This window comes from Muntiacus reevesi, chromosome 4, assembly GCF_963930625.1.
Source record: "Muntiacus reevesi chromosome 4, mMunRee1.1, whole genome shotgun sequence".
In the NCBI taxonomy this organism is placed as follows: domain Eukaryota; kingdom Metazoa; phylum Chordata; class Mammalia; order Artiodactyla; family Cervidae; genus Muntiacus; species Muntiacus reevesi.
Genome location: NC_089252.1, coordinates 57,158,109 through 57,177,539, shown reverse-complemented (window position 1 = coordinate 57,177,539; position 19,431 = coordinate 57,158,109). Strand labels below are relative to the sequence as shown.

The 19,431-nt window shown below is 47.0% G+C and overlaps 1 protein-coding gene across 1 annotated transcript in view; it reads right to left on the bottom strand.

Moving 5' to 3' along the window:
- Positions 1 to 788: 788 nt before the first annotated feature.
- The window catches only part of CDH20 (cadherin 20), a gene marked incomplete at its 5' end in the record, with an annotated part of 52,356 nt that continues 33,713 nt past the window's right edge, over positions 789 to 19,431 (bottom strand). Inside the window, 5 exons of the mRNA XM_065934998.1 lie at positions 789 to 1,578; positions 5,949 to 6,200; positions 10,813 to 10,930; positions 16,095 to 16,216; positions 18,414 to 18,550. Of these exons, the coding sequence (XP_065791070.1) occupies positions 1,073 to 1,578; positions 5,949 to 6,200; positions 10,813 to 10,930; positions 16,095 to 16,216; positions 18,414 to 18,550 (1,135 nt within the window). The remainder of the gene's footprint in view (positions 1,579 to 5,948; positions 6,201 to 10,812; positions 10,931 to 16,094; positions 16,217 to 18,413; positions 18,551 to 19,431) is intronic.

Here is a 19,431-nt window from a genome sequence, read left to right as displayed (position 1 = left end):
TTTAACTTTTATTAAAAGAAGTGCTAAAGGTACTGAGATACAGTACATCATATTTATTACCAAAATTATTAAGAAATATACAAAACTTATACATGTAATTTTCTTACATCCATTTACTCTCTATAATACTGATTTGTGTTCAAGTAGGTTATCTACAGTATGTAAACATCCCTTGGATTGACCTCACACAGATTAGGAAAGCCCGCTAACCCATGCTTTTATCAGATACTTCTTTTTATTTGGCTTTCATTTCGTAGCATCTAATCATCACATTTGGCACATGGAAGAGACATCTACAGTGCAAAAGAGGCAGATTTTCTGGTCTCCTTCCTAACAGTTTTACAGGGGCACAGTTAAAGAGCTGAGGGAACAAGAGCGCTCTGACTCGGTGGAGGTGGATCGGCTGTGACGCCAACAACTCTTGGTTCAGCCATTCAACTTGAGCTTAAAGTCAATGCCTCTTCCTTCTCCCACCCCCCATCCCCCCATGCAATGCCAATTAGGCCTTAGCCTGGTCTTAAAAGGACGGAAAGAGATTCCATCCAGCCCAGAACAAGTGAGGTTAATCTCACCGCGGAATCCCTTTCAGTGTTCTTTTGTGTGGGTTGGTTTGGGCAGGGTGATGCGCCCGCCAAATCCTTAAATGGAGAGAATGGAACATAACTTTTAAAAAAAGCCCCCAAACAGATAGGAGATTAGAACAGTTTTCAACGGCCACCTCAGCACCGAGAAGCCCAGCCTCTCTGAAGTGGCAACGAAGACAAACGCCTCCGTGAGTGGCAGAGACAAGCCAAACCCGCCATACGTAACCTCAGACTCCACACCTTGGGATACAGGATCACAAAAATTTTAAAATAAAATAAAGGTCGTTGGCGCTTCTGCCCTCCTCTTCCTGTGTTTCCTTTTGAGGATGTAGCTTAATCTCACCGAGTAAAGCTGATCCAAAGAGAGCTCCGCGCGCCCCCGGCCGCGCTGGCCCGCACGCCCCCGCTCCCCTGGACGGGGCGCCTCTTCCGCGAAGCCGCCGCCCAGAACGGCCAATTTTGGCCGCGCGCCCGCCTCCCGGCTTCCGTCACCATAGGGGTGCGGGCCCCTCCGACGCCCCGTAGAGCTCCGCCAGTTTCCGGAAGCGGGGCCCCCAGTCCGTGAGGAAGTCGAAGCTCTGCTCCGAGTCCGACGTGGCCGACTGCAGGGAGCTGAGCGAGCCGGCGACCGAGCCGTCGCCCTCGAACATGTAGGTCTGCAGGGAGTCGAAGGGCGGGGCCCACAGGTCCATGTCGGCCTCGTAGAGCTTGGCCAGCACATAGCTGTGCACGGTGCTGCTGACGGCGCACGCCTGAGGCACGCGGCGCGAGAGGCTCTCGATCTCGGGCAGCATGTCCTGCCGCGTCTTGGGCGCGCCGGCTGCCTGCGCCTCGCGGGGGTTCCACATGGCTGCGATGTCGAAGGCCTCGGTGTCCTCCTCGCCGCCGCCCTCGTCGTCGTAGCGCACGATGTTCTCGTGGATGTTCTCCTCGTCGTCGAGGATGTAGGGCTGCTTCCGGTGCCTCCGCAGGGAGAGGATGAGCAGCACCAGCACTGCGGGCACACAGAGGCCAGATTGGCGGCAGAGCCGGGCGGAGCCCTCGGGTGGGGTGCGGAGGCTCGTGGGGGTGGGGAGGGGGGTGGGGGTGCTCCTCTGAGGGGGCGAGGCGGGGTTGGGGCCTCGCCTCCCTGGCACCCGGTCTCACTCTGCCTGCCGCGTCCAGTGGAGCGCTTGCGGGCAGCTGAACCTTACGTGAAAATGTAATTCCAGGTGGTTCAAGTAGACGTGAAAGTGATAGTCACTCAGTCATATACAACTGTTGCGACTCCATGGACTGTAGCCCGCCAGGCCCTTTTGTCCATGGGATTCTCCAGGCAAGGATACTGGAGTGGGGTGCCATTCCCTTCTCCAGGGGATCTTCCCCACCCGGGGATTGAACCTGAGTCGTCTGTATTGGCAGGTGGGTTCTCTGCCACCAGCACCCCCTGGTCTCTGTCTTACTGTATCGCAGTGAAATGCGTGTGGGTGTCTACACCCAACCACCCAAGTGTAATGTCTCATTAACCAGGCACAAAGCCCAGTGTCCCGCCATGGAGCATATGCTTAAAGATTAGGTGATGTCTTCTGACTAGGTAAGCACACATACACATTTCTCTTATCGCGATGTGAAAACCTTATTCTGTAGGTGAAATCCTGCTTTTTCTTTTTACATTGGCATCTCTATAGGATTCTACTCTAAATATACTGTTGACCCTTGAGCAACATGGATTTGAACTACTGGAGTCCACTTCGATGTGCATTTTTTTTTCCCCGGTAAGTACATAGTATAGTACTTGGGCTTGGTTGCCGCAGATGCTGAAAGGTGGATACTGTGGGCCAACTGTTAAGTTATATACCACTGCAGGGCTGGTCTGCACCCCTCACCCCACCCCACCATTGTCCAAGGGTCAGTTGCAATCATATAGTAATGCAAATGCACATAGACACATACGCTAAATATGAGCCAAAGTCTTTGTCTTTTCATGTTTTCTCCAAAGTATAAGAGTGCATAAATAACTGCCATTGTCTAGTTAACTCAGATTCTTCAGAAAAACCTTCTTTAGAGAGATGGTTGTGACTTTGCGGATCTAAGGATGTTCATGGAAGAGAGGGAGTGAGCAGTAACATTTTATATGATTCATCGTGTTATCAAAGAAGCGCCACACTGTTAGATGTGCCCTTGCAGGTTTGGATGAAATTTTATTGCAACAATTTTTTTTTTCCAGGGTATGTGTTCAGTGGGGTTTAAAGGGGAGATAGAGATAAGCCCATTGAACTGTTTATCTCTGTGACTGAAAATGTTTTCCAGGAAGTGTCTTGAGGTTTTTGGCTGTAGAACCGCTATTGATTTTTTTTTTTTTCTGCCATGCTTTGTTACAGCTGGTGAACAGTGACAGCTTGACAACACTGCACAATAAGACCCCGGTTTATCCAAGGGAGGGAAGAGTCATATGCCCATTAAGATTATGGACTAACTTAAAGAAATCACGGTAATGGTTTTTAAAACCTGAATATGGAATGTGAGTTGCAGTTAATAATGTTAATACATGACATTTCCCTGTGTAGCTTGGGTGACAAAATGCACACACAGGAAGCAATTATAAACTCTCGTATGTTATCTCTGTGTGCAGAAATGTAACCCAGCCTACAGGACCCTGGGATTTTGGAGAAATAGGCTAGTAGGACTTTAAGGAGGTGGTGGCTTGAAGTGGGCTGTGGTGGTTGGGGTGTGATTGGGATGGATGGGTGCAGGTTGGAGAAATGGGACTGTAAGTGAACTTGTGTTTGTGGGATTCAGTGAGCAGTTGCTAAACGGCAGTACTTGGGGGAATTATCTGAAGCAAAGGGGAAACAAAGTTGAATATGACATGATTTCTTTTTTTATAGGCTTGCAGTCTAAGGAGATGACAGGCGTTAATGATTAATATGAATCAAGCAGTGATAAAGACTATTGTAGAGATACAAGAGTTTCACAGAGAACACAGAAGCAGGACCAGTGCGTTCTTCCCGGTGCACTGGGAAAACCTTCACACCAGTGACACTGGAGTGATAGGTGTGGGATTTCAGAAAATGCTGGGAAGCAAAATTAGAAAAGTCTAAGTTTCTGCTGGGAAGAATTCTGGTATTGCAGAGACCTGGCTTCAGTCCCTGGGTCAGGAAGATCTCCTGGAGCCAGGAATGGCAGCCCACTCCAGAATTTTTGCCTGGAGAATCCCATGGACAGAGAAGCTTGGCAGGCTACACACCATGGGGTCACAGAAAGTCAGACAGGACTGAGTGACTAACACTGTCACTGATTTAAGTAATAAGTATTATATAATCCCCTAAAAATCAAATTTTTGGGAAAATGACCCTATTCAGCTGAGAGCCTTCCCTGACAGAAGAGAATTGGTTCTAGGGATGTTTATTATTTAGGATCTGTAGGCTCAATGCCTATGAGATAGGGCCTATGAGATTTTCTAGGAGCTAGATACATATTTGAGACATGAAAAAAATACATAGTCAAAATTAATATGTTTATATACTTGTCCACAAAATGTATTTTTTGACAGATCAGCTGCAATTCAGCCTTACTCAGTTTTATGAATTATATTTAATGTGAAATGTGCACTTTTAGAAAAAAGTGCCTAAGAGTATAAGGATTTTAGGATAGCTTTGCTCAGTTTAGGTGCTGAAAACTGTCTGTTTATTACATACAATTCAAAAGACAGGACAAAATGGGCCACAAAGTAAATTGCCCCTTGCATGCCTCTCCTGACCTCAGCGCCTCCTTGTGCATCTCTGAATCAGTCTCTCTAATGGTGGTTCCTTCACTATTTGTGGGATAGAGTGAATTTATAGTGTAGACAGTTTCCAAAGATAGAGGTAAGGACAGCCAGACTGGAAATTTCTCCTAGGAGGAAGTTTCTTCAGAGGCCTCTTGCAGGTTATCCTGTTAAAGGACTCCCATTGCCACCTTCTGGACACTCAGGGAATTGCAGGAGGGTTTTATTTGTCAATGTAGAAAGGGACCAGAAACCTAAAGGTTCTCTCTGATTCAGGGATTCAAGGACTTAGAAAGGTAACTTTTTTATACTGTTATCTCCCTTCGCATAGCACTGAGCTGAGACAACAGAAGTGAACCACGTATTGTACCTTAAAAATGTTTTTAGAGAAGCATATTCAGCAGACCTACTAGAAATTCAGTCAAGCACTGACATTTTACAGTGAGACCTTTCTTTGGTCTGACTCAGTCTCTTGGTGTGGAGGTAAACTTAAGATCAGGGCTTAAATTCTAATTTAAATCCCCAATGCTTTACTCTTTTCCCTTATAGAATGCTAGGATTTCTTCCAAACTGAATAATAATACTGGTGTACTGAGTCTGCTTTTCTCTAAGCAAAATATGTATGCTGTGAATTAGCTCCATCAGAAGAGGTGGGGGCTATGTGCAGATACTTTCTTGGTTTCAGGAGTCGGTTTAGGTGTTTTATGTTTGCTTTGGCGTGTGGATGTTGAGAATGATAGCACGAGTGGCCTTGGGTACAGGGGAGCTGCGTGGCTGCTTTGCAGGCGTTGTGACTTCAGACGAGGAAGAGCCCCTGCCGCAGTAGTGCCGCCCACGGACCTGTCGCCACGTCGTTCTGTCGCAGCAGCAGAGGCACAGCGGCCCTGGTCAGAGGCCGCCGAACCTGGGGTGTGTGCTGATGCCCGCGAACAGCTTATCCTCCCAGCTCTCTGTGTGGTTCAGTCACTGCTTTCAGATCTCTGCTCAAAGGTTCTCTTACCAGTGAGGTCTTCTCTGACTGCCTCACTTAAAATGACGCCCAGCTCCGTCTCCTCTTCTCCCAGGACTCCATGTCCCTCCCTCCTTCTCTGTTACACTTACCACCTCCGGGAGCTGGGGGTGAAATTCGGGAGAAGGGTCCTACTGCTCAGATGCAGGGATATGCAGAGGGGCCTGCCTGCCTTTCAGTCCTGACTCTGCCCCTGAGAGGTGGCTTGGGCCTGTCACTGCCTGTCATTCCATATCTGAGAGGGGGGCATTAGGAGAGGTGATCATCACATCCTGTCCAAAATGACCACATAGGTTCTGTGATGTCAGAATGACTTGCTTTGTTTCGAAGTAAGCTCTGTGAAGACCGGGACATTTCTGTCTCACTAATCCCAGCGTCTAGGATGGCAGCCTGGCTCTAATAAATGCTTGATAAATAATGTGTGCTTTGATCTGGCCTTGAAGGAAGGGACAGCCTTCCCTCTGTTTCCTTTTCCCCAGCGTTGCTCCGCCACCCTTGCACTCAGCCCGGTGCGGAAAACCAGTCCTGGCGGCTGCGTTAGGATGCGGGTGGGATGCTGTCTAGGGCAGCACGTGCAGGGCCCCAGCGTGGGGAGGAGGCGCTCACTCACCCAGGAGGACGAAGACGCAGGCCAGGATGGCGATGAGCGCGCCGCGGCTGAGGCTCACGGGGAGCATGTAGGCCTCGGGGCTGCAGGACAGCACGCGGCCCTCGTCGTCACAGCCGCACACCTGGATGGTCAGCGTGCCCGTGCTGCTGAGGTCCGGCTGCCCGCCGTCCGAGATTAGGATGGGCAGGTAGAAGACACTCTGGTCCTGCTGCCGGAAGCCGGCCCTCCTGGTCAGAATCCGGGCGGTGTTATCTGGAGCAGACAGGGATTCCAGGGTCGCAGAGGGAAGGGGGAAAAGGAGAGGGGAATGGACAGGAAGAACCACCGAGAGAGTTAGTTTCGTGGATTGGGGAAAGTAAGGGGCAGGAACCCGGTGGGGAAGCAGGGAAGGGACAGCATTCCCTGGAGGAGGTCCGCTGCAGCTGCTCAGATTTGTCAGGGTCAGCAGTTGGGTTCAGAGAGCAAGATTTTTGCTTGCTTCTAGGCAAAACCCTGAGGCCTAGGAGAGAAACCCTTTTTGAGAGTCTGTCTTCCCCTTCGTGACATAAAGTGCCCAGGGCGAACTGTCAGGCCTCAGATCTAACTGAAATGTCCCTGGGAAAGCTCGACAGAAGTGAACAATCACTGGCGACTTGTGGTCCCTGCTTGTTCTCTCTCAGCAGCTTTCCAAGGCCCCCGCTGCTGCTTTTGAGCCTCCAGGAAAAGAATGCGGAGGAGCCCACGTGGCTCTGGCAGACTGCTGCTTTTTGCCACTGCGGCTGGAATTCGTGTCTTTGGCTGTTTTCTTTTATGCCTTTGAAATGCAGTCACCAGTTTCTGTGCTTTCTGATGATCTTGCTCATTTAGCAGAAGCTTATTTGAAATCCTCTAATCATATGGACACACCCTGTTATTTCCCACTTCTTGGTGGTCTGAGTTTAAGCAATTCATATGAATTTGGTGAAAATTCAATACTGGTTTCCCCTCCCCCCAGTTTTAAAGAGGATTAGCCAGCTTGTTTGGTATGCTTTTATAAAGCTGCTGTGTGTATATATATTTACATTTGCTTAATGTAATATTTTAGGATCTTTTATTTTTTAATCTATCTTCTCAAGTTTTCTTGATTGGGTTTTTGCAAAGCTGGTGTCTTTTTCAGCCGAGGAAAAGTTTGAGATGTGGAAGGACATACAAACAGTGACTCTCAAAGCCAACGTCAGCAATATGGAAGGTTCTCTGGATGCATTTCACAGGGAGGAGTCTGGAACTTCACAAAAAATTCTGAGAGGCTAATCAAAGGAAATGTTATTAATATCAGTATCGATATTTCTTACATATTAAAGGATTATCCTTTTCTCCGCTTTTGACTTTGGATACTTGTATATGATTCGCCTTTGGTGATGGGAATGAGCAAAGGTGAGCCGTGTCACTTCCGGGCAGCAGCGTGTGCCCGCTGGTGTGACTCTGGTGCTCTCTGGCCGTGGTGCAGTGTGTGAGAGCACGTTAGAAGGAGAGCCCCGCAGCCTGGGCCGCCTGCACGTGACGGCTGTCCTGCACCGCCAGGCCCGCAGTTGGCTTTGTGTGAGCAAGAAATTCACTTGAGTTGAGTTAAGCCGCTGAGATTTTGGTGTCCTTTGTTTGCACAGCCTAGCCAGCCTATTCTAGCACATTCTTCCTTAATTCATTTTCCGCCTCTTCCTCCCCCTGTTTTTTCATGAGACCAGTTGATTCTTGAGTGCGTATGTGCATGGTATTTTAGACTTCACATGCAGCAGCTCATTTCCTCTTTAGCGCCACTTGGTGAAATAGTGGTAATCTCACCTGTCACACTGAGAGAGTTAAGGCCTGGAGAGATCATGCGGTGGGGCCCAAGTCACTGTTTACTCGCAGAGCTGGGATTTGGACGCTGGTCTCTGACTCCAAATGCATACTCCTCCCATTGTGTTACGTAACCACTGAGTTTTGTAACAATGTTGAAAATTATTCAGCTAATTGAAATCTATCGGCTTTTTAAAGGCCTTTTTTCTCTCATTTCCTTCTCAGTGGAAAAAGATAGCAGGTGGTTGCCAACCTAAAGATTATATTTCCACCTGCCACACAATCTACCTAATCTTCTCTGTTTTGTAAATTTAATAGCCAAGAACTATTAATTTTGCTTCATGGTTTTAATTTTTTTTCAGAAATCAGATTTTTCTCAAATCTTTTTCATTTTCATCAAGGACAGCTCATCAGATTTTTAGAAAGCTGGAGAAGAACTGAATTTCTTATCAGTATTACATTATGCCTCCCATGCATCATATATTTCTTGATCAGAAATTATTTAAGATTAAATAATTATTTAAGATTAAAGAATTATTTAAGATTTATTTGAGATTATTTAAGATTTTTTTTCAGAATTTATTTTTTCAGAATTATTTAAGATTAAAGAAAAGATCAGTATCACATTGCTGAGACTGGTCCTAGAAAGGGGCTGGCATGTAGTAGCAGATTTTTTGTTGAATATTATAACTGGAACTTGAATAACCCATTTGGAAACAGTATTTGTTTTCATAGTAACACAAAACTGTGTCTGTGGGTGTGGGTGTGTGTGTGGCTAAAACAAGAGGTCCAAGTTCCAGTCCCAGTCTTAATGCTTACTCACTCTGATTATGGGCTGTTTACTTTCTTCCCTCATCTATCAAATGAGATGCGAATCAGAGGTGTTAGTAACTTCCTTAAGACCTTATAGGATTATTGTGAATATCAAATAAAGCAAAGTATGAGAAAATGTAGGTAAAAGTTTGAAGTATACACTCAATCCTTTTCACAATGCTTTGGGAATTTAAAAAAGTAAGAAAGGCTTTACTTGAGATAGCGCAGTGTTGTGTTCATAAGTGAAAATAGTGTTTCAGGCACGTGAGTTGGAGGGCTTGACAGTAGATCCACCATATCAGATACTGGTCAATTTTTTAATGAGCCTCAGTAAAGGATACTTGAGGGATAAATTGTCATGCGGAGATTGAGTTCATTCTCTCTGCTGAAGATGTGCTGATTTCTGTTTTGGAAAACCTTCCAAGAGATGAATCATTTGTTTTTATAGTCACTATGTTCCAGTGGCCCATCTTTTTATGGTATTGACCCCATGAATTGGTGTCCAAAGTCATAGTTAAGATAATTGCAGCATTTTGCAATTGCTGTATATTGTTTCTGTATTGATCTTACAAATATCAGTGAAGGAACAGTAACACTTAGGAAAATGAAGAAACAGCATAATGTTTTGTTCCCCGCCCCCCCCGCCCCCCAGGGTTTCTACTATAAATCCTATCCTGAAGGGGCTAAACGACCTTTTAAGGGTTTCCAAAGGAAGTAACTTTCCCTAGTGACTCAGATGGTAAAGAGTCTGCCTGCAGTGTGGGAGACGGGTTCTATCCCTGGGTCAGGAAGATTCCTCTGGAGAAGGAGATGGCAACCTACTCCAGTATTCTTGCCTGGGAAATCCCATGACAGAGTAGCCTGGTGGGCTCCTGGGGTCACAAAGAGTCGGACACAACTGAGCAACTAACACAAAAGAAGTAGACAAATGAAATTCAAAATTTGACCCAGCAAAAATACCAGGATATTTAATTACAGTTCTTCTGTTGTAATTTATACTACTATTCCTTTCAGAATTATCACAATGTTTTGCTAATTTTTTTATGTAGAAGTTTAAAAGGATGACTTGGAAGAGTGCTTTCCATTTAGAATAAAACAGGTTTAATATCCTCAGGTTTTAATAGCAGAACATCGTGTGGGATGGAATTAATACTTTGATATTTGAGACCAAGACTCAGTTCAGTTCAGTTCAGTTTGTGACCCCATGAATCACAGCACGCCAGGCCTCCCTGTCCATCACAAACTCCCGGAGTTTACTCAGACTCATGCCTATCGAGTCGGTGATGCCATCCAGCCATCTCATAAAAATATGGAACACTTCATAAATTTGCGTGTCATCTAAGACTAGGTGTGCCTGAATCATGGCCTTTTGTTACCCTTTGTTTAGATTGTTAGAATTGACAGCGCTTTAGATTGGAGTAAAAATGAGGCCACGCGGCCCAGAGAAGTGATGCCCTTCCTCCCCAAGATCAGACTAGTTGGTAGCAACCTGGCCGCGGAAGGGGCTCACTCGACAGATTTAAGTTATTTTTTCACTTGCTCTGACCTTTCCCTGAATATCCTCTGGCCAGAGTACAGAAGCCGCTCCTTTTCCCATCTGTGCCCAGGGAAGAGTGCGCTTGGTCTGTCAACTCTGTAGCTGATCCGAATGCTGTTTGGAGTAGAGGGGTGTAGAATTCTGTTCCAGCAGAGATATAGTGGGAAGCAGTTTCTGCAATAGGGAGCCCCACCTGACTGTTCTTTCTGAATCATTCCAAAGTAACAGAGGTTTCGGTGCCAGAACTACTCACTGTGTTTCTGAATCTGCCCTTTGTTCTCTGTTACTTAGCCTCTGTCTCCCTTTTGTTCTGGGAGTGTCTCTCTGTTTCCCCCTTTGATTCTTGCTGAGAAGTGTCCCCTCGGGTTTTTCTGTGTAGGCTTCTTCTGTCTCCGTGCTCAAATTCTTCTCATAGTTAAGGAGCATATAAACGAAGCTGCTCGATGGGGATGGAGGAGGCCCGTAGCCTGTGTGCCTCCGTCGTGTCTGGCCGAGAGCCAGTGCGCAAACGTGTGTGAACTGAGTCAAGTTTCAGAATTAGCAGAGGATGTCCTTTGTCTTTGATGTTCTGAAACAAAACTTTAAGAGGATCGTACAGATGAGTATTGATGCTTTCCTTGCTATTGACATGAAGGAGCTGGTGACCGACCCTGTGTGTGGTATAGCCACCCACGGTGCCCAGCCCGTGCTGCGGGGAAGTGTCAGCAGCCAGCCGCTTACCTTGGTTGTCCCTTACGGTGAAGTTGGGGTTGTTCGCAGCCTCAGGAGCCAGGCTGTAGTAGAAGTGCTGGCCATTGCGCGGGTCGTCCTGGTCCACGGCGCTCACGGTCTGGATCAGCTGGGGGAGGGACGTGAAACCAGGCGAGTCAGAGTCAAAGGCTCCCGAGGAAGACGAGACCCCAGGCTGCGTTACCTGGTGAGGCCATCCTGAAGCTTCCCTCGCAGTCTCTGTACCACCCCCCAGCCCAGACTGAAGTTTGGCTTATTGTCGGGGCTTCCCAGGTGGCTCAGTGGTAAACAGTCCTCCTGCCAACAGGGACGACTCAGGAGAGGCAGGTTTGATCCCTGGGTTGGGAAAATCCCCTGGAGAAGGAAACAGCAACCCACACCAGTATTCCTGCCTGGGAAATCCCATGGACAGAGGGGCCTAGTGGGCTGCAGTTCATGGGGTCACAGAGTCAGACACGACCGAGCTACTGAGCATGCACACATGTGTTAACAGGCCCAGGGCAGATGTCAGCGAAAAAATGCTTTGGACGTTAGATGTCGAAATAACACGGTATCCTCACTCCTTATCTAGCCCGTTTTCGGCAGTCAGGACAGAAGGCTAAATGGAAGGACTGGGGACGCCGCAGGGCCCTGCTTGTTCCCCGCTGTTTTGTCCTCTCCTCACCGTCTTAGCCTCACCTTTGGGTTCATAATTCACGGTCAGATTGCTGTCTCTGAGAGTGAAAGTGAAAGTGCTAGTTGCTCAGTCCTGTCTGATTCTCTGCGACCCCACGGACTGTATAACCTGCCAGACTCCTCTATCCATGGGGATTCTCCAGGCAGGAGTGCTGGAGTGGGTGGCCAATCCCTTCTCCAGGGGATCTTCCCGACCCAGGGATAGAACCCGCGTCTCCTGCACTGGCAGTTGGATTCTTTACCACCTGATCCACCAGGGAAGCTTTGAGAGGCCTCTAATTAAAAATGAGCAATACCTAGTGGGCAGTAAACAGACATTTCATCAATGATTTCAAGTTAATGGAAAACAGATGTGAGAGAATGGGTCGCAGAGCAGTCACTCTGTTGGCAGGAAGGGGAGCTAGATAGCGTGTAGAGCACCAGACCCCCCAGGGTGGGGTTACAGAGCAGACAGGAACCGGAAGCAGAGCTTGGGGCCGAGGAGAGCAGGAGGTTGGGGGGCAGCTTCTTGAGCTTTCTGGCCAAAATTTTGCCTTTTCCATCTGCTCTTCAAAGTACTGAGTTGCTGTGAAGGTTTTGATGAGCAGGATGGAAAAGTCGGTAAGAAAGCAGTGTGAGGTGCGCAGCTGAGACACTGGCTGGCAGACGGGGGGTTGGACAAGGTGCTGAAGGGGTGGTCTGCCCGTGTGCGCTCTCCCACCAGCCCGCAGCACAGCCTGCCCGCCCCTCCCGGGCCTGGCTCTAGACGCGACACCCGTGCTGTCAGACGCTGGCTGTCAGCAGGTAGAAGGTGGGGCATTAAAGGTCAGCAGCGGGGCCGAGGGGGGCTGGCTTGGTCTCTCTTTCTTCGTCTGTAAATGAAGGGAGGCACAGATCCTCTAACAGTGTCCGAGGAGTGAGTAAGCGAAGGGGACGCTTCCAGCAAGGGGCTCGCTGTAAGTACAGTCTTGCTCAGACCCCTTCAGGGGAGGACTTGATGCCTTCACCTGTCAGTCTCTCTGGGGATGGCTTCGTTGGTGAGACCCACCTCCCCACAGTCTCCACATCCTTCCAGAACAATCTGTGTCCAGCGACTGATATGATGTATACAGGCCTGGCCACCCCATCTTGACTCAGGAAAGCCCTAGTTCTCAGCGTCGGTGGCGTCCCCAAGGGCTGTCCGTGGTCTGCGCCACTGCTGGGCGTCTCCTGTCCAGCCCTGCAGAAGCTCTTCTCTGGCACAGGAGCTGGTCCCAAGGGCATTCCTTACTCATTACTAAACATCTTAGACCAGCACTTCAGCTCAGCTCACCTCCTGGTGAACCCAGCTGGCTGGCACGGGGCTCTTTGGTCTAAGGTTGGGAGGATGGAACTGCCGTGCTGGCGAGGGATCAGGAGAGCCCTAGAGAGGACTGTGGCCCAGCCAGCCCAGCCCGGGGTCCTTGCTGTTCCCACTCAAGGATCACCCCACTGCCCACCCCTCCAAGACAGATCCTGTACCCTCTGTCTTGTCAGACGTGTGAAGACACGTTTCTTCAAGAATGTTATAAATAGATGAGTATGTATAACTTGGCAAATAGTCCTTTCAGCACATCTGGCCTGTGAAGTCGTATATATGTATGGTGGAGACCTGGGCCATGTGGCTGCTCCGTCACAGGGCTCTCAGGAACGCGAGTGAAGAGCACCTGCGCCTGCTCTCCCGGGCCTCCCCTCTCCCGGGCCTCCCCTCTCCCGGGCCTCCCCTCTCCTGGGCCTGCTCTCCCAGGCCTCCCCTTTCCTGGGCCTCCCCTCTCCTGGGCCTGCTCTGCTGGGCCTCCCCTCTCCTGGGCCTGCTCTCCCGGACCTGCTCTGTTGGGCCTCCCTTCTCCTGGGCCTGCTCTCCCAGGCCTCCCCTTTCCTGGGCCTCCCCTCTCCTGGGCCTGCTCTCCCAGGCCTCCCCTCTCCTGGGCCTGCTCTCCCAGGCCTCCCCTCTACCGGGCCTCCCCTCTCCTGTGCCTGCTCTCCCGGGCCTGCTCTCCCAGGCCTCCCCTCTCCTAGGCCTGCTCTCCCGGGCCTGCTCTGTTGGGCCTCCCTTCTCCTGGGCCTGCTCTCCCAGGCCTCCCCTTTCCTGGGCCTCCCCTCTCCTGGGCCTGCTCTCCCAGGCCTCCCCTCTCCTGGGCCTGCTCTCCCAGGCCTCCCCTCTCCCGGGCCTCCCCTCTCCTGTGCCTGCTCTCCCGGGCCTGCTCTCCCAGGCCTCCCCTCTCCTAAGCCTGCTCTCCCGGGCCTGCTCTGTTGGGCCTCCCTTCTCCTGGGCCTGTTCTCCCAGGCCTCCCCTTTCCTGGGCCTCCCCTCTCCTGGGCCTGCTCTCCTGGGCCTGCATTCCTGGGCCTGCTCTCCCAGGCCTCCCCTCTCCCGGGCCTCCCCTCTCCGGGCAGGTTCAAGTCCATCCCCAGCGTCACTTCGCATCCCAGAGTCTGCTCGGCAGGCCGCCTGCTGCCCTCGGCCTGCACCTCAAATGTCCTCAGGTTTCCCTCTGGGCTTTCTTCGCTGAGGAAAGCAAATGTCCCAGCTCGGCAGATGCAGAGCTGAGGATAGTGTCCGACAAATCTCACACAAGGAGGCCTGAGTCTTCAGACGTACCTACTGAGCTGTGTGCTTTTGAAAATCTTCAAAACACGTCCCAGAGCCAAAATGAAAGGGTTGGATTTATGTTTCTTGGGTTAAAGATGATGAACATGACAGACTACGATAGACCTGGGCTCTCAGCCTGAAGCTGAAGTCGCACATAAAGGTTTATGTGCTTCAAAGGGCTGTGTAATAGACCAGGAGAAGATGGACACAGAAATGCAAACGTGGAGAGCTGTTTGTGTGCTGCAGAGACAGGAGCGGCGACAACATGCTATTATCCTGCCGTTCGTTTCCAACAGGGTGGAAATGCTTCACTGTGGGGGCGTGAGGGGGTTCAATGTACTGCGTTCTTGTTACTCTATGTTACAGAATAAAAATCAGCTTCTTGTCATATTGTAATATAAAGTATGTCATATTATAGTAATAATCCTGTATAAAACAAAATTTTTTGTGTTGTATTTCTATAATACATATGTTTAACCCTAACTTACCATATTATAATATAAAAATCATTAAAATGAAGGCCCAAATCTCAACTACCTTAGGACAGTAGCTATTGCTGTTTTTCTATCCTGCCTTCCAATTTTTGTTCACATGCAGATACAACTTTATGTAACTTAAAGCATGTACGTGTAGTTTCTATGCCTCCTTTCTTTACTTATATAATAACATGGATCATTTCTTGTGCCTTAAAGTGTTAATTGTAACTTTTATTAGCTGCATAATATTTCAAGCTTCTCTAGACTAGAAATGCAATAGATATGAAGGTAGATTTATCTTAGTCTTGTTGAAAAAAGTGTAGGCGTGCTATAGACCATTGCATTGGGTTTCAGGCTTGAATGGATGAGCTAACTTACATGAGAAGGACTGCAGAACACATTTCCCCACTCCCCCACCCGGCACAAGGGAGTCACTTTTTCTTTGCATGGAAAGAACAGTAAAGATGCATTGAGGCAATCTTTGCTGCGTTCGGGCAGCTAGTGTAAGTCCTGGTTGTATAGACAGCGTCTCCCTGTGCAGCGAGATGCTGCAGGAGAGGGAGACCGCAATGGAAGCAGAAACTGCTTTACAGTCGAGAAGCCTGAACCACCAAACCACGACTGCTTGCCGTCTGCACCCAGTGCCTGGACCAGGATCCTCAGGGTCACAAAATAAGCTCGGGGGAAGTAAGGCAGGACTGTTAGGGAGTTTGTTGGGTCAAAGGTAGAGAGGACAGCGTCTTACAAAAGTAGGACAGAAGAGGAGAGACGGCATGTGATCTGAGGTGTGGCAGGTTGGGTGTGGTGAGGGCACCGGCCTAACACGTGTGTTAATCACATGGCCATTCCAGACACAGTTCAGTTGTACTACTTGGATTTAGTCAAACAAATATTCACTTAGGTTTTAAGCAGACTTAAAAAAAATAGGGAAATGTATATGAAGATGATGGAGCTAAAGCTGTTTCAAGTAAGTAGACATTGGTTCCTTAAGATGCCTTTCCTCTCAAAACTTCATGTGACGGGAAGGTACTGAGAACACGGGTGTTCCAGCTGAGGGGGGAGAACGTAGGTGGGAATAGGGCACACAGTCCCTCAGGGGGATACCTGCTGTCAGAAGAAAGGGAGGCAGGAAGATTAAAAAATGAGCCTTCCTTACTGCAGATGTTTTCAAGGATTAGTGCTAAGCGGAGAAAAAGACTTTTTCTTTCTCTTTGATATTTCTTTTTCCCTTGATATTCGTGGCCCCTTGTTTCCAGGGTCCAAAGCACGTGTCACTACAATTGGCTCTGTGCGGTTCAGTTACAAGCTGGTGAACGACCTTGATTAACAACCTTTTTTAGATCATAAAATGTAACAGAGGTTCTGAATAGTTGTCTTAGCAAATAAGTGGTTGTAACATGATAAACAGAAGTCGGGGACTCTTTTACAAACTGTTAGCTTCTGGAGTCTACATTTCTTTGATGGCCAATCTGGTTATCTGTAACTGTCATTTCCACCTGTTGGGAGGTTAACCACAGCGTATAGACTGCTTACCTGTCCTGCCTTGGCATTCTCGCAGACAAAAGCTTCATAGAATCGGGGGAACTCTGGGGCATTGTCGTTCACATCTAAGACTTTGATTGTGACAGGAACACTTCCAACCTGGGATGGATTGTCTAAAGGAAGCACACACAACACAGATAAACAAAAACCAAAGGTGAGAAGGATTCAGAAACGTAAGGAAGCAGTTCTTTGTTGGAGCAGGTATTTGTCTCCTCACTCTGGTTTTTGAAGGAAGGGATAAAGACCAGGGAACTATCAACGCCAGGTTGCAGGGCTTCCTGCTGAGAGTGTGGCTGGAACATGAGTGTGGGCAGGTGTGTGCTGGAGACAGTGTGTGACGTCAGGAGGATGAGGGGCGGGGTGAGACTCCCCGGGAGCAGGCATCGCAAATGAATCTTCAAAAGAGGTTTTGAGTTTCGCACTTGGCATAGACTTCAGGGTCTAGAGTTGAAGGCAGGTTGCAGCCTGGGCCGTGGGAGTGGCACCAGCAAGCTCCTTGTCTGGGAAACGGTACCCAGCATCTCAGCATCAAGCTGCCGTATCCTTGAGCTATGTCTGTGAGCATCTGTGCTTTTTATTTTGTGCCTCTGCCAGCAAGATGTGTCCTAGTGGAACTGCTTCTTCATGTTACACCATTTTGGCCTACAAAAGGGTTCATAGGAACCCTGTACTTTCAGATGGTGGGGAAAACCTGTAATCAGTTCTTTGAATTACTGTTTCAGAAGATTTTAAGTTATTCATGGGATTACAGTTAACACTGCACATTTATTTCTGCTTTTGGAGTCAGGAGATATTATGGGATCAGACACACACCAGATCCACATTTTTGGCTGAGACAGAAGCTACTCACAGTCACTCATGGGGAAAAACACCCTTTTGGTCTCTCTCCTGCTTGACACTGCCACAGACAGGGAATTTTACTACCCCTGCTGACCCTCCTGTCTCTTGTCTGTTTGGCCCCATCCCAGGAAAACAACACAGAAATTATAAGACATAGAAGTATGCTTAGTGAATAATTTTATTAAATCTCAAAATGTCCTGTTCTTTTGGTTCATTTTTTCCCTCAAGAATATTTATATCTTGTTTTTCCCCTAAATATTTATATTGCTTGGTTAGCAAGAGTGCTGACATGTTTAAATTCTTCCACTGTAACTTGTGCTGGTGCTTGTTTATAGAGGCAATGATGAAAATTTCAGAAAAAATAAGAATAAATGTGACCCCTAGTCCAACCACCAGAGGTATCCATTATATATTACGTACAATGTTACATGTGTCCAAACTCTCTATCTCTCTCACACACACACACACACACACACACACACACACACACACACTGAAATTAAGCAAAATAAAAATGTTTGATTTAGACTTTAACATTTTAGGGCAAGATTTTCCTGAAAGTCATTGAAATGTACTTTGAAATTAATTAATTGGTACATTAATTGATATTAATGTAAACAGGATTTTACTGTATGACTGTACCATAATTTATTTAGTCAGACTCCTATTATTAGACTTTTAGGTATTTCCCCTCTTTTAAAATAACAATGCAGTGGGCATTTTGGTACATAAATCTTTGTTAATATTATGACTGTTTCCTTAAGATAATTATTAGAAGTATAATTATTGAGAAGAAGACTATGAATGTATTGGGGAATCTGAATACAAAAAGATTTCTTACCAAATTGCCCTCATGAATGACTGTACATACTTCTGCCAATACGTTAGGATTTACCATTTCCCTTAATATTCCTCATCACTGGGTGTTGTGGGAAAAAAATGGAGTGTAGTAGTATATAATTTGTGTTGAGATTATAATAAATATGTTAATTTAGTTTATTAATTTTCAATTTTATTTTCAGGTTTATGTTAATAGTCTGTTGTAAGATGTTTCAAATTCTTGCATGTATATGTATGTGCATAGTAAGGGTGATATGTTATAAATGCTTCTTTCATCTGATAATAATATACAATTTGCATTCCTAATCTTATTAAAGACTGAAAGCCTCTTAGCTCTCTCAAGAACCGTCCCTTTTCTTCATACAGGAGTGTAGCTCTTTAGTTCAAGGATGCTGTTTTTTGTGCTGCTCTTGTACGATATGTTTGTTTTTATCTCTAGCACAGGACTAGGTATATAGAGATCCTCAGTAAGTATTTGAACTAAATACATTAATTCACTTGCGTAAACCAGGGTTTCCATCTGTTCCCATAAAGAATATAATTTTTGTCCCAACAGGCTCTGGAAACTTCCACTTTCTACAATGCTTATGTTTTGTCACTATATGGAGACCAGTGCATTGTTTCACTTACTCATTTCCATAGCAAGGACAGTGATATTATGCCAAGAAAACTCCTCCCGGTCAAGAGGTCTTGCAGTCATTAGGGCACCTGTTGTAATATCCACATAGAAAAATCTTCCAGGATCACTGCTTCTGTCAATGGAATATCTGTAGAAATGGAGATTAAATGCGTTGTCTTACTTGGATAAACATGTTTATTCATACTTACAGCATATTACATGAGAGAACTGAGTGCATACTCTGTGAAACAGGACTAGCTCTGAATTATAGGCCCTGGGAAGACTGCATTCCTGTTTTATCATGTCCAAAATCACCGCCTGCCCCCCTAAAAAAACCCCAAACACAAGACAACAAAAAATTGTTACTGCTTTAATTTCCTCGTTCAGAAAATGAAATAAAACGGGGTGCCAAAGCCTTAGGACAGTTTTATGCTTTCTAAAGATCAGTCTCAGCTATTTTGAAAGCTTAAAACTCTTCTAAGACTTTAGGGATACTCTGAATATCAACCCCTGCATGTCTTTGTTCAAAACAACATTTATTCAAATAAGTCCAGAAACGCTAAGTTGGAACTGGGAAAGATAGAGTTGTGTGGTTCTGGTTCCTCTAAGTAGTATCACCTATTGAAAAGGAAAAATTTGAATCAGGTCCTTTGTAACATACTGATGACTGACTTGTTGGCAGACATAGTTATGTTATTTGCTAGATGCGGTGTCCTTATCTAGGGAACGTTTTTAGCAAGATGGACCTGGGTCTGTCTAGGTTGTTTATTGTAACTAGCTTAGAATTTATGGGGCACAGCTTGCTTGAAAATGTCATGTGAGTAGTGTAGTTAATGGAATGTAAAAAGCAGATGTTATATAACTAAAACAGCTTTCAGGCAATGCCCTTCATTCATTGCTTACACCTTTCATATTCTGTGTGGACCAACATGCATCCTTATACAGAAAATAGAAGGATATTTACAGGTACCTACACCTAATGGTTCTAGACCTCTCTAAGGAAAGAGAAGTGTTGAAAGTGTTAGTCGT